The 15101-nt window shown below is 50.1% G+C and overlaps 1 protein-coding gene and 1 long non-coding RNA gene across 2 annotated transcripts in view; one reads left to right on the plus strand and one right to left on the minus strand.

Annotated features, from left to right (window-relative positions):
* Positions 1–15101, minus strand: part of GHR (growth hormone receptor) — a 217585-nt gene that overhangs the window by 52297 nt on the left and 150187 nt on the right. Inside the window, exon 3 of the mRNA XM_028529502.2 lies at positions 6208–6279. Coding sequence (XP_028385303.2) covers positions 6208–6279 — 72 coding nt within the window. The remainder of the gene's footprint in view (positions 1–6207; positions 6280–15101) is intronic.
* On the plus strand, positions 11784–15012 carry LOC118499411. Its single transcript, XR_004901887.1, has 2 exons — positions 11784–12195; positions 14533–15012. It is a non-coding gene; the product is annotated as an uncharacterized LOC118499411 (long non-coding RNA).

Raw genomic sequence — 15101 nt, forward strand, 5'->3', positions numbered from 1 at the left:
GTGAAGTAAATTTGTACAGCGAATCCTGTATTCTCGTGAATGTGAGTTACCACACTGAAGATAATTTCCTACGGGAGACTGGAAGACCATAGCTGATACAAACATGATGAGTAGCTCCCTAAACTAGTTTATTATAGAGATAATATTTTCCCATTTATAACAGAAGTTTTCTTAAAGGGCCAGAGAGTAAACAGTTTAAATTTGCAGAGCTACAGTTGATGTTGCAGCTGCTCAACTCTGCCATGGAAGCCCCTTATTTAAATAATTGTTGACCTTCAAAAAAATGGGCTTATTTTGTATCATCTATTGTGAATTACATGCAAATTAACTTCCTATAAATATTTTAAAAAGCCCTTTGGAAGTTGTAGGACCTCTTTTCTGAGTGATAAATTCTTTGTTTAATAATTATCACTTCTTGAGTGGCTAATTATTTCTGGTTGAAATATATATTTTCTCAGATATGTGCCATGCAGCACACTGTTACTTGAACTACTATTTCACGGTGTCTATGTTTAATTTCCATAACTCTTTTAAAAAAGATTTTATTTATTTATTTTTAGAGAGAGGGGAAGAGAAGGAGAAAGAGAGGGAGAGAAACATCAATGTGTGGTGGCCTCTTGCACACCCCCAATTGGGAACCTGGTCTACAACCCAGGCATGTGCCCTGCCTGGGAATCGAACCAGCAACCTTTTGGCTTGCAGACCAGTGTTCAATTCACTGAGCCACACCAGCCAGGGCTGATTTCCATATATCATTTTATAAGTGTGGTGCATACTCTACTTCTCAGGATGTAGATGGATTTGTATTAAATTCAGGGCACACCTGAATTTAAGATAACGTGGCACCAGCGCACATTATCTGAGGAAGCTGTTCATAGTCGCAAGGAGCCAGGGTGGACAAAGACCCTTCTGGAATAACAGATTCAGGGTCCTCTCCTAGAGGCTTGTATGTGTGCGGAAGCCAGAGCTCTCTCAAGGGCAGTGGTTACAGCCTTGGCTTTGAAGCTCTTGAGCTCCGAGACCAGTCAGAAGCCTGCGGGCTAGAAAAACTCAAAGGTCACGACCAACCCTGGGAGGCTTTGACTTCCAAGAGGCACTAAAACGTGTCCACCACCCACAGGGGTCACCCAGGGTGAAAGCATGTTTGCCTTGGATCTCATCCTTGACAACTAACTGTGTGTCACGCTTTGGAAGAGAAACCAAACCAGGAACTGGTTGACTGAGAACACAAAGGCCCCGGGAATTTTCAGGGAGATGTTCGGTCATCCTTCCCAGACTTCAGAAAAAATGTAATTACACCGAAGATCAAGGCTTTGCATAGAGGCCTATGCCCACCGATTTCTAACTATTTTCTCACTGTTCGGGTTCCAGGGGAAAGAGGAGACCTTGACATATGTTTGTAACCAGAAAGGACCTGCAGGTGGTTGGGGAGGCTGACCTTGAACTGTGTGCTCACTTCCTGTGTCAGAGGCTTCACTCACACAGGCCTGAGCCCACCCAGAGAAGACCAGGCCCCTCCTCCACGAAGTGGTCAGCATCTACTTACCCCCAACCAGCGCTCAGCAAATTTCTGGAGGAGGAGCTAAGACTGAATAATTATCTTACCAAGAATCCTTATCTCCCAAACGTCACCTGGGAGGGCAGGGCAGCGTATAAGAAAGCACTAACCCTGGGAAACCTGGCAGGCATTCTCTGGAGGTTTCAGGCTGGAAAAACGTCACTGCCGAGTCCACATTTTAAGACAATTGAATATTGTTGCTAGAGGTGTCAATAATATGCATTACCTACACTTGATTTTGCAAGCTCTGCACTGACGGGTGTCTGCTTTATTCTCTTGTGGGTCAGCTGAGAGACTCAGGAAAGCAGTTTTCCCTGTACCTCTGTTTCTTCCTGGATAAAGCACATAATTCTGCCTGCCTCCCACTTCAGAGAAGCGTGGAAGGGGGTGCGTAGGTTCTATAGGATGCTTGGCATTATCTGGAGATTAGCAGTGTGAGAGCCAGAAAGGGCCACCACTGGTTTGGGTGCAAGAGAGAGCCAACATAAACACTGTTCCCTTAAAAGGGATGCTAATCATCTGTGCTTACTTACAGAATCATTGGCTGAATTGTTTATAAACAGTGGACTGTCCAGAACTCAATGTCAGCTTCAGTGTCAGAACCCAGAGCTGGTGCGGCTCTCTGATGCACGTCAAAGCTCAAGTTCTCTGCAACAAACAAATGCTGCGCATTCCCCTTTACGGTGCCACCCTTGCACACACACACTTCTCTTGTGTTGCGCTTATTTTAGCTGTACTGTCAGCTGATGGAATCCTCAGGTTGAAAATGTCTGATGAAAAAGAATGCTTACAGCTGAGCGGGTCCTTTGGCTCTTGTGGAGGCAGGGATGGGCCCCGGGCAGGAGTGGGCAGCTGGAGCACCAGGACGATACTACGGCGATGACACACAGATGGCCTGTGACATGTCCCAAGACTAGACCATGATGCCAGCCAGAGCCATGACCTGAAGTGAAGGTCCTGTGGACCGCCTTTGGGAAAGGCTGTATTTATAGTAACAGACAAGAGAAGTTTCCCCTCCTGTTTATCTTTACCCCCCTCTCTCTCATACAGGATGGCTGGAGGGCACAGAGGTGTCCGGGGGCAGCCAAAGAGTGGTTAAGATAGTAGGGAAAGCCGGGCTTCTATTTTTTCTGCATTTTTTTGGTATGTGTGCAAAATCCAATGACTATTCACTAAGCACCTGGCATGGACCAGGTACTGTGGGCTACAAGGATGGGTAAGGTACAGCCCCTATCCTTAGAGACAGCACAGTGTATTAAGAAAAAACAGAAAGCATGCTAAAGTCTCCATTAGGCTGAAACAAATGACATACAATATTAACATCCAAAACAGGATGGGAAATTTCCCATTCATTTCTCATACTTGTTGGGCTAAAATAAGAGCCATAAGAGAAGATAATGAATACCACAGGACTGGATACTACTCTCATCACTTTAAATATATCACACTTGTAACTCTCACCATAGCTTTGTGAGTGAGGTACTATCAGCATCTCTATTTAGAAATAAGGAAGCAAAGCAGCAGAACTGAGGCACAGAGAGGTTAGAAAACTCAGAGAAGCTCACGCAGGAGTACACGGTAGATCCGGGACGCGAACCAAGCTGTTCTGCTCCAGAGCACGCGTTCTTCCAGAGCGGTGTACGCACTCTCTCTCCTCGGGAAGGAGAAAGAACAGTTTACGGAGATTCCAGGATGAAAGTAGGCATTTTTGGAGGGAACTGGAAAAAGCTTTATGGATAAAGTGATATTCGAAAGATGCCTGAAAGACAAAATCCGAGAAGGATTTTTCCCGAGTGGGAGGCAAAGACGAGGGAATTTCTGGCAAAGGAGCAGTTAGGGATGGCTATCACGAAGCAGGAAGGCGGGGGCACAGCCGTGCGGATGCAGGGTACACAAGCGAGATGAGTCTAGAAAAGCACATGGGGCTCATGTGGTAGCCTCCCCTGACAGCCAGCAGGAGGAGTTTCTTCATGATTTGGAAAACACAGGCGAGCTACAGAAGATGACTGGGCAGAAGTGTCGCTGCCTCAGAGGAAGAGTGAGGGGGAAGCAGAGAACAGAATGGCTTGGAACAGGGAAACATGGGCCATAGGGGAGAAAAACTAGGAGGCAAGGACAAGAATCCAGCTCAGAAAGTACAAGAAGAACCCAACAAGCATGAGAATGGTTACTATAGTAAACGTTCATTCTGTAGCAGTGTTTTTTATTGAAAAGTAACCCCACAATTGTGAAGAAAGTTGTTTGTGCACTTACACAGATTGGCTGTGCCTGTCTAATACGGCATCCTTTGGAATCCTTTCAAAACCCAACTCTGACCTCAGCCACTGATATTTATGTTCACAATGCCTGTTTTCATCAAATCTTGGGCTAGTTTGTGCTCCACATGGAAGTCAATGAAAACTGCCATTTTTCTCCAGTCGCGGTGAAAATGCCACTGATCACGAAACTCACACTTTCATACTGATGTGCGATACACCCCATGAAAAGGAATGACCTTACATAATGAGAAATAAGATTACTGGAAAACACAAGGAACGTAGAACCCGAGGTGTTGCCTTCTTCGGAGATACTAAACACGTTTTGCTTTTCTCTAGAAGATTCTACCCATCCTCATCACTCTCCCCAGCAGCAAAGGAGCAGCGTTCTTTCTGGTAAGCTTGTGCCATTACTTTCTAAAGCACCACGAACATGCCTGCCCATATATGTCTCTTTCAACCGAAACCCCCTCAAGACCCTTCTTATCCTGACTGTGTTTTTGCCCATTCCCACGCCTTTGCATAGGTGAATATACAGCTACCCACGTGTGTGGGCTGAAAAATCCTCATGGGACATTTTAAAATAGCACATTCTTTCCGGAAAATGTTTCTGAAGAATTGAGTCTGTGACACAGTGACCGTGCACACAGCCACACAGCCAGGTGCTGGGAGCGCGAGCATCTGTCACATCTCAGCGAGGTGCTCGAATGGGCAAGGCAGCCGTGTGCCACGCGTGGGCCCTGGGGAAGGTGCGCACGGATGCGGACACGTCTGTGGATGTGTTACTTTACCCACGCAGCCCTGGGACGGAGGGCAGGTGACTCTAGATAAGAGGGACACAATTCCTCCCTGGGTCGGGAGGTCGGAGTCTGTGTGACACACCACACACGGAAGACAATTAGCTAGTGTTTTTGTTTATCACAAACCTAGAACACCAATACCTGCTGAATGAATGGTGGGCGGGAATTTCTTCACCATGTCCGCCCTGCCCACAGGTTGTAGTTGGACAAGGCTCAATGCTGGAGCTCCTCGGAGCCCCGACTTGACAAAGACGAAGGTGTGGGGAAGTCCCACGGCTGCTCTGGGGGGACTGAAGGGCCGGGTCTTACGCCTGTGCCTGGACAGGGCTCCGGTGTGGGCTGGAGCACGCACCGTTGATAAAACGTTCTCCACAGGTTCCTTCTCGTTTCCCTACAGACGGCAGTGCTAAGGCGCACTGTCTGCTGAGTGGAGAATGTGACATACACCCTGGGGTTACCCAAACATAACCAATCGTCCCTCTTCCAAACCCCTCACGTTGATGAGCAGCAGATTAACTTGTCAGGTGCTCTGAGGCCGAGGGCTGCCGCGCTTGCGGTCTGGCACAGCTGGCAAGTGGATGCCACTTGTGACAAACAGGTCCAACCACCCCTTGGGGCCATGTCTGAGGAAATGGTTTACGTTTCCTATTAGCAACTTACTCTACAATTTCATCATAAAATCCCAGTTATGGTTTCCCAACACCAGAATTACCAACAAAACAGCAGCGGATTGAACTTAATCAGGTGCACCGTCTTCCCTTCCCTTATCATAAAAGGTGGACTCCAGCGCGTACTTCAGCTGCCGAAAAAGCCCATCCCTGGAGTTTAATGGAAGGGACCGACTGTGTGATTGGGGTGTTTTTAAGTTTATGTGTGAGATTTAGAAGATGCATAAAACGTGGGCTTTGCCTTAAAGCCCAGCACAATGAACTGGTTCACACAGTCGCACATACAACACGTTGAGTTCTGTGTCTGGTAGTGACACACACGGTGAAACGTAAATGCTGTCATGAACAACGGAGAAAGGCCCGTGGAAGCTGCCCCACAGAGCTGACGTTCAAGTCCAGTCTCGGGGGCGGGGAGGGGCTCGTCAGAGGACGGGCAGGGGATGAGCAAAGGCCTTTTAAGGAAAGGAGGCAGCTTGCACGAAGGCAGAATTCTGGAGCACAAGGTGGAACTGTCGATGTGATGGCCCAGGAAAGAAATATTTCAAAATAACGATGACAATACAACACAGGATTTATATGTGTGTGTGTGTGTGTGTGTGTGTGTGTGTGTATAAAGGCAGGTTCCTAAATTTCATAAACTAACTGTTGGTTCACAATACCTTTTGTATCTTTTTTCCCCTTCTCATTAATTTGGCCTTATTTAACCTCTAGAGACAAGCCAACTGGAGAACTAAAGAAGCAGCCTCGCAGAGAACCCGAGAAAGACATCCTGAAAAAGAATCTTTCATTTTGCCTGTGTAGTTCCAACCTGTCCTCCATCCATCCAGTTACGTGACCACAAACACAACAGGGAAACGACAGTAGCTTAAAATACAGTAAAGCACAGACAGCATCGCCGAAGGCGGGGGAAGGACGGAAAGTCTTACTTGTCCCTGGGCCCGGATGCACTCTTTGCAGACTCGGACTCGGGGGCGCTCTGTCAAGGAGAGCAGGTATGGCTGGAAGAGAAAGAGGAGAAAGCCATTAGTCAAACCTGTCAACACGGTCTGCCGTGGTCTCCCCTTCAAATGACATCTCCCCTTCAAATGACAAAAGGCGGCTTTGGCCAAGCTCACTGGAGCTGCCCACCTCTAAAAACAACCCCCCATGAGTGTGAGAGCAAAGGGAACCACTGTGATCTTCGTCACCTCCGCTGTCATCCCAGACGCAGACAGGGACAAAGAAAAGATGTCTCCCTATGTCATCCGACTCCCGACTCGAGTCTTGCTTACGAAAAAGAAGAATATTAATTCTTATTTTTTTTAAAAGTTCCTTAAAAAAATTTTTTTTTAAGCAATAACCATGTGAGCAGTCCCGGGAGCGGGGAAGGAATGGCGGCGGGCAGTGAAGCGCTAGACAGAGAGAAGCAGAACTTTATGACGTGGGAGGGGCAATGCGTCACCTCTTCTGTAAGCAGTTGTCATTTCACTGATACCGGGATTAGGTTGCACCGAAGACAGGAAGAACGGAAAACGAGCAGGGCAGTTGTCTCTGAGCTGCTGAGCTGGGTTGCTTTGCAGGCGTCCCAGCTACGAAAGTTTGCAACTTATCTGGGGAAGGAGGGGGCTTCTCCGGGATCCCCCCCACCTCAGCTCACGTCATCTGCGGGTCATGCTTAGAGAGCAGTGTGGTCCAGGCCCACCTCAAACACTGAGCGCGACCTCGCAGCCGTGAAAAAAACGTGCTTTGGGTCCTCAGTAGAAACCAGAAGTAACAGTGCTAAGAGATTCTCTCTAATATGGGAAAAGGAAGAAGAAGAGGAAGATGTGTGGGCAGTGAGCAAACCTGCTCCCATTCCCTGGATTTCTGAGTTGGGAGAGACCTGCCCAGCTGTCCTCCTCATCCACGTTTCCATGTGCTTTTCCACGCCCCCGCCCCCCCCCCCCCCATCACCTAGCTAAATGGGCCTGGAATCCATAATCCAGAACCTTAGACACTCCGGAATTCTAACCCTTGTAAGTTTTTTCAGTCTGGGCACATCAGTGAGAGCTTGTTTCCAAGTAAAGTTCAGCTTTGCGGGCTTGGGTGAGTTAATATGTTAAATTCTATATGATTCTTAGTTCTGAAAATGTGTCTTTTTCATTCTCCCTTGAAATTTTACCAGGGGCGCCATCTGTGGAAGCTCATCTACTCCCAAACGCAATAATGAGTCATGACACAACGATAATAAACTGTGCCTCGATGTGAACATGACCGGAAAGGGGAACTGCGTTTCAGGACGATCCTCCCGCCCACTCACTGGCCGGATGGCCTAAGCCTTTGGCATTGCCGTTATGGGGAACCCATCCGCCACCCCCAGCTTCTGCTAAAACCAGAGAATGCTGTTTTATTACCCCTGGCCTTCCGTTGGGCCCTAAAACATCAAATATTTTGGGTCAAGGTTTGGCAACTGCATGGAACTCCCAACCGGGAACGGCCCGAACCCCTGACAACTGTGTGCGCCTCGAGAAAAGTCTCGAGAGGACGATCAAGGCAGTCACGGCGTGGTGCCCCATCCTACGTGTCGTTTGGGTTGAAATTGGCCCACAAGTCTGTCTCAATGTTCAGCTTGAAATCGAGCAGACGGACAGGCCCCAGTTGCCAGGCCGGGTGCGGCAGCTCAGCTGACACGCTTCTCCAGGAGGGTGACCGAGTGGAATGTGGGGGCCAGTTAGGGGGCCGGGGGTGGGGGGGAGCGCACGGAGCCAGGTCTCAAGCCTGGAAAAGCTTGGGGAGCGCCGGCCACTCGGCTCCTCCCAAGCCGGGAGTCTGCTCTCCTCGCAGACAGACATCTGGTGCCTCCCCCTTCCTGGTGTCGGGATTTGGTAACGTGTTCACGAAGCAGAAATTCTCACTCAGCTAACACCCTCCGCCGCATGCGATGAATCAGGACATGAAAGGGCCAGCTGACTTCCCAGGAGGACCGCAGACTTCGGCCAGAGCCGAGAGGGCGCTGGTTACCAACGCGAAGCACAATAAACAGAACGGTGCCATCTTTGCCGTGGAGGTGTCGCGCTCCGTTGTCAGCTCCCATTAGTGTCAAGGCTGTCCTCAGGGTCTAGAAATGCCGAGCAGTGACAGGGAGGGGAACACGAGTCACAGGTGACAACATGCAGGGAACCACGACTCCCAGAGAGTTGCAGAGGGATGTTTTAAAAGTACAGTTTCAACCTCTGAAACCTCTTTCCAGGCCCACCTTTGCCTTTCTGTCCTTCCCCTCGGCCAGACTGCGGCCACCGTCACCAAAGAGTTTTTTCAGTTTACAGTACTTCTCTGCCTCCAGCCCGACCCTGAGAAAAGGGTCCAGTTCTAGCTCCCTGTCTGGTCACAGCAATGCCCTGTCCCAGACCGCCCTGCTGCCTCGGAAGGGGCTGCCGATGGCGAAGTCAGAAAGTGTGTGTGACGTGCTAATGCCTCACGTCTACCGTGCACTTAAAATGCCCCCAGGCACTGCGCTGAGCACGTGCTTCTGGGCTTTCCCGGTTCACCCTCCCAGAAACAGTCCGAGGTGGGTATTGCTACTAGCCCCATTTTAGGGTGGAAAGACCAGTTAACCCACTTTCTAAGGCCACCCGGTAAGTCCCCGGTAGAAGCCACGTTTGAACTGGGGTCGGGTTCCGACTCCACCCCGCCCTCCCGGTCCCCACACCTGCCTGGCGGGGAGACCTACTGCAGCGTCTGTTCCACGTCTGGATTCCAGGCCCTCTCTCGGGTCTACAGAACCGGGATCCCCGTGGCCTTGGCCCATCTCTACGTGGGCCCACCCCCTAGCCCGGGGAGTTTTATGACACGACATGGCTGGGAAATTCTTCCCTGTGTTCTACTTTCCTGCTCAGCTCCGAGTCACTCGCTGTGCGACTTCAGGGTCCGCTTCTCGGGCTGCCCTGCTTTGCGCCCGCAGCTGGCCCTCAGCTCAGCTGAGCGCTGGCTGGTTTACTGGAATGCCGGGGACCTTCTGGGAAGTCACAGTGACAGCACCGGGTGGCTGAGGCTTGGGGCAGAATAACGCTTCGGGGGCTCACCATGAGGAAGCAGGTGAGACCCGTGACACCCTGGCAGCCAGACCTCCCCCTTGGTTCTGTCCCCAAGTAATTTCATATGTCAGTCTTCTTCTTGGTCATGGCCACCTTGGTACACCCGGCCCTGGACCCAAGGGCAGGGACACACTGGATTACATTCCCAACCACGGTTTCTCCTGAACGAAAGGGTACTATCGCGTACATATATTATGACTCTTGGCAGCTCTGAAGAAGCCTGGGTAATCTGAACAGAAAATCTTGGGGTCTTTCGGACAGACCGCACCCCCTCCCCAGGGCACCACGAGGGAGCCTGCTCCCCCTGTACTTGAACAGTCAGTCTGAGAGCGAGTGCCGTGAGGGAATTTAAACAGATGACAGAGGAACCATGAAATAAGACTGGTGGTCCCAGACGCCTTTGGTTGCTAAAAGAAGCTGTTGTGCTAATAATATACAGAAAGTTTGGAAGAGAAACCAGCATTTTGCAAGGAAGGAAGGAAGGAAGGGGAGAGAGAGAGAGAGAAGGAAAGAGAGAGAAAGAGAAAGAGAAAGAGAAAGGAAAAAAGAGAAAGAGAGTGAGAGAGAAAGAGAGAGAGAAAGAAAAAGAGAAAGAAAAAGAGGAAGAGAGAAAGAGAGAAAGAAAGAAGGAAAGAAAGAAAGAAAGAAAGAGAAAGAGGAGCACATGTTGAAATAAACCCGTAGCAGCTGTGTTTGCTGTGAATGTGTTCTGGGTGTGGCTGGACCCCAGGTAACAGGAATCAATGTGGAGTGAGAAAGCACCCTCTTTTCTCGCGGGGCTCCCTCTGGCTCAGTGGGCCAAATGTGGAAATTTCCTAATAACTGGAAGCTTCACATATCCCCTTCTTGTCTGGCAGTGCTCTCTTTGGGGAGTTTCTTACAAAAAAATCCTTCTGACACAAGTTTATTATACACGTACTGTGGACATCTGCTCGCAATTAAAGACCGGTCCTGGGGCCAGGCTTTGCATATGCAGCCCTTCGATAGGGCCGGTCAAAGGTGCAGTGATCTAAGGAGAACACACTGGTGGTGGGTTTCGTGCGTTTTGGTTTTTTTTTTGAGTACTAAAAGGAGCAGTTAATAATGAATGCTAGGTCTCTGCTGGCCTGCATCTTCCTTCCACGGAGCTTCCCAGCAACTCCTCCAGCTTTCCCTCCCCATTGCCACCAGAACAGTGAAAACGTTGCCTAGCGAGCCCACCCGAAACTGCTTTTCATCACAGAGAAGAGCAGAGGTGTCGACGCTGGGCACCGGGCAGCAGGCCAGCGCTCTGGGCCATGTGCTAGCAGGCGCCCCAAAGAACCACAGCCATGCTAAGGGCAGCCACTGGAATCCCAGGGTGGCTGGGCTGACACGGGTACCAGGAAGGCCAGTCAGGAGCACGGGACCGAGACCGGAAGAACGGAGTACCGAAAGGTCAGGCTGCCACGTGGGGAGGACGGAAAGGTCTCTTCCCTGACAGCGCCGTCTTCGGTGTTTTTCCCATCTGTGGATGCATTCGTTAAAGCACTAGACTCAGAAGGACTTAACAGTCCAAAGCTCAGAGGGTGACTCATAGACAGCATGCTGGGAGCTGGCACCTCTCTCCAACTCTGTGTTCAGTGGCCTGATGCCATTAGCTTGAAAGCAGCCATGGTGGGAATATTTATACCATTGCAACTGGCAAATGCTGCACATCGAGGCTCTCCAACACTGAAGCCTGTGCACACCCCACGTGCCGCCCCCCACCCCACACCTCGAGATCAGTGGGAGGGTCTTCCCCTCCAGGAAGAAATCCCTCTCTCCAGTCTTCATGCTTTCATGACCCTTTGTTCTTTTTTTTTTCTTTAAGATTTTATTTATTTATTTTTTAGAGAGGGAAGGGAGGGAGAAAGAAAGAGAGAGAGAAACATCAATGTGCAGTTGCTGGGGGTCATGGCCTGCAACCCAGGCATGTGCCCTGACTGGGAATCGAACCTGCGACACTTTGGTTCGCAGCCCGAGCTCAATCCACTGAGCTACACCAGCCAGGGCTGACCCTTTGTTCTTAATATAGCAAAAGTGACTCCTTGCCTAGCAACCGAGCTACCTGATTTACCAATGAAGATAAACTTAAAGTTTGAAGACAAGAACCATGTTTCCTTCTCCTCTGGATCCACCAAGTATCAGCCCAGTCTCCCAAATACGGTGACTGCTAAATGCACAGTCATACAATGGTTGACTACCTCACTCAGAAGCCTTGCAAGAAGAGTTGCATGGCATTGTGTCTTTACTGATTATTTTGAATGTATCATGTTGTGGCCTTTTGACTATTCTCCACTTGCTCAGAAGAAGGTCCTACATGCAGCGCATCATTAGGTCCGACGACAAGCATTCTCTTGGGACCACAGAAGCTCCAACGTCAGGCAGAGTCAGCATATTTCAACACACCGTCATGGCTGTGAAAAAGTGTTTGGCGAAGGAAAGAAACAATGAAAATACGATTGTTTCATTTCCTCCCCTCCCTTCCTACCACCTGGATGGATGCTCTTGCCTGGCTGTGGCCACAGCAGAGAGCCACTCTGTCGATGTCGGGGTGCATGACGCTTGCTGCCCGTTTACTAGGCTGCGGCTGGTAGTAGACCTGCAAGTCCCGCGAATTGGTTGTTTTGGCAAATTCACAAAACCCCTTGTGGAGCCCAGGCAGTGTTTCAGAAGCGGAGCACGTAAAAAGTGTCCTAAGAAAGCATGTGTGTTGCCAGAGGTTTTAAGGTGTGCTCTTCCCTCTCTGGGCAAAGGCACCTTTTATAAACAGGTCGGCCTGGGCTCCTGCCACTCTGCCTCGTCTCCAAGCTCCACGCACCATTTTCCATGTAACATCCCGACCAAAATCCCGTTCTCTCGGTAAGTCAGTGTTTGGGAGCTGGAGAAAGTGGCCATCAGTCAGAGCTACAGTGGGCGAGCAGTTCCCACGGGCCAAGTGCTGTCCTAGATGCTGGGGACACGGTGCTGAGGAGAGCGGGCGGGAGCCTGCCCCCCTGGGCCCGCGTCCCAGTGTGTGTGTGTGGGCACAGGGAACGGATAAGCAAAGAGGGGACGCCAGGGAGCACAGCGGCGCAGTGAGATGTGGGCGAGTGGCTGATACAGACCCGAAAGCAGCATGGGAAACACAGGCTGTGAGGCGGGTCTGAGGAATAAGGAGGAGGCTGGTGTGGCCTGAGCAGAGGGAGGGAGAGGACAGAAGAAGGATCTGAGGTGGCAGAGGTGCCAGGGTCAGATCTGTCACCACCTTACAGGCTTGGGAAAGGACCTGGGAAGGGTTCGTCACGTCAGGCTCCATGAGAGGGACCTCAAGGAGTGGCGGTCACTATTGCTGGCAGACCCATCCCGTTGGGGTGCGTCCTTCCCACCTGAATCCTGGACTGTAACACGTAGCTGGGAATTGGGAGATGTTGGCGTCAGGTCCTGAGGCTGTCTGGTGCATGGTGTTAATGCCCTAGCTACCTTTTTCCCCTGTACTTGGCCTAGGTCATAGAAACAAGCCAGACGACCATGTTTGTTAAAGGCGTATTTGCTAAGCACTCTTTTCGTGCCGGGCCCTAGGCAAGACAGCGGGGTATGACGGCGAACGGGCTAACACAGACCCCCAAATCCACCGCTCCTGATTCCCCTAAATGGATCCTTTGCCCCAGACCAACGCATCTGCCAGCCGTCCAGCGCATTTCTGAGTCTAGGTCCCTGCTCCCCCACAGCACCCTTTCTGCTTCGTCTAGAATGGGGTGAAGATCAGACATTAATTCCTGCCTACAGAGTAGGGTGACAGTTCAGAAAGTAACAGAATGCACACGAAGCACTTAACGGAATGTTTGACACAGGGTGTTTATGAGTGCAATTGCTCCTCAGTGAGTGGCATTCATTATACATGCCACTCAGCTGATAGTTACAGACATCCTGTGTTGTATTTTGCATTACTTCGTGTTTGTAGTGTCGCCCCCACGGTGGGATTACCAGTGTCTTGAAAGCAGGAACCACAGCTCACCCTTTCCAGCCCCGTGCACAGCAGGCCCCCGATAACTGTTGGTGGTATGAGGGCTAATCTGGCCTTTTAGACTAACGGCCTCTTCTTTTGATCGGGTCCTGCCAGGCTGCAGTTTTGTTAGTTAACAGAGTCTTGGGGGAAGGTTGTATGCACTTTCCAGATAATATCTGTCATATCTGGATATAAGAAAAGAAAACAAGACTTTGACACAGCTTCTCTCAGATACTTGACTCCAAATTTTTCGATTCGTTTTCTGAGGGCCAGTTTTGGAAAGAAACTGTTGAAACTCTGCTTTGTGGCTTACATGGCCCCAGCTCCAAAAATCGTTCTGCAGTGGAAAATGGCGGCTCTACCCAACAGTGCGTGGAGATGGATAAGGTGGCAAGCCACCATAGGCACGTCCCTTGGCAGCAAGGGACCTGACGCTTATTTTTTTAAACTCTGTCCTTTTCGTGTGCCCTCTGTAGCTGTTGGCTCCAGCGAGAAGCAACCTTTGTGGGTGCTGAACCTTAACTCTAAATCTACCGTTAGAGTTTCCAAGATGGACAATGAAAGTTACAGTCAAAACAGTCAGTCCAATCACACAGCATCCATTTAAAGTAGAAAAATTATACCAGGTGTGGAAAAAAAATGCATGACATTTCTCTGGAAGGAGTATGTTTAAGTTGAAAAGGAGCTACATTGCGTTGTGGCCCTAGGGCAGGCGGAGTCTTCCAGCGTAGAATGTAAGTTTTGTTTCCTGGCTTGAATTACGTTTACCATGAGGATGATGATATGACATAAAGAAAAAAAGAGTCAAAAGCCTTATTGATAATCCATATGTGGCCAGTCCCCTGGCCACGGAGGCCCGGGACAGTATGTCCTTGTGTCAGTCTGAAAGGCACCCTGCCCACAGGCTTTCTGGCGGGACAGGGACACTGTATGGCTTTAAGTGTTCCCTGATCGAATGTGGGAAAAGCAGGAGCCAGCCAAGTTCTGCACAGAGTTTGTATTGTGCTGGGGCCAGGAGGTGCGGGGGAGGGAGAGGGGCGGGACTCCCACACCACTTCTGCCCGGCCCTGCTTTCTGGCAGATGTGTGTTTAAGGGGCGGAGAAGGGCACCTCTGGGTAGATGGGGCAAAGGAAGATTCGAGACTTCATAGAGGTCAAGTTCAGGATTTGCAGTAAATGCAATATATATATATATATTTTTTTCTTCCTAGCATCAGTGGAGAGTCACTGCAGAGCAACCAAAAGAATCTGTGTGAACATTTCGATCCCCAGCGGCGCCTGGCCAGCTAGGAGCCCCTGCCCTGAGCTGGACACCCTCACATGCCTGGTTTCTTCCTAACGGAGGAGCAGGGAGAGGGGGGGTCCAGAGAAGCCAGACGTTGCTGGGCCACCGACGGCATTTCAGATACAAACCACACTAGGTTCTAGTTAATTGGACATTTCTCTTTCTCAAGAATAACATTTTTAAAAAAAAAAACAATTAAGAAACTCATCTGGAAAGTATGGTCTATTTTTGGTTTCTTAGGAAGTATGCTCCCAGAATCTTCTCTGCTGTTCCCGGATCTTGGAAGCCCTTCCCGCATGCCGACTCCACTTTCCGGGTTCTTCTCTTCTGAGTCCATGTCAGCTGTGCTTCCGACCCCTCCCCTCCACTGAATCTGCCCTTATGAAAGCCAGCCACACTGGCCACTTTTCCGTTCCCATAGTAGTCCCCTTAGGAGATGCACTTGACCCAGCAGACCGCCGCCCTTTAGAACACGGTCTGCCTCACTTCCACGAT

This window comes from Phyllostomus discolor, chromosome 3 (genome assembly GCF_004126475.2).
Source record: "Phyllostomus discolor isolate MPI-MPIP mPhyDis1 chromosome 3, mPhyDis1.pri.v3, whole genome shotgun sequence".
NCBI lineage: Eukaryota > Metazoa > Chordata > Mammalia > Chiroptera > Phyllostomidae > Phyllostomus > Phyllostomus discolor.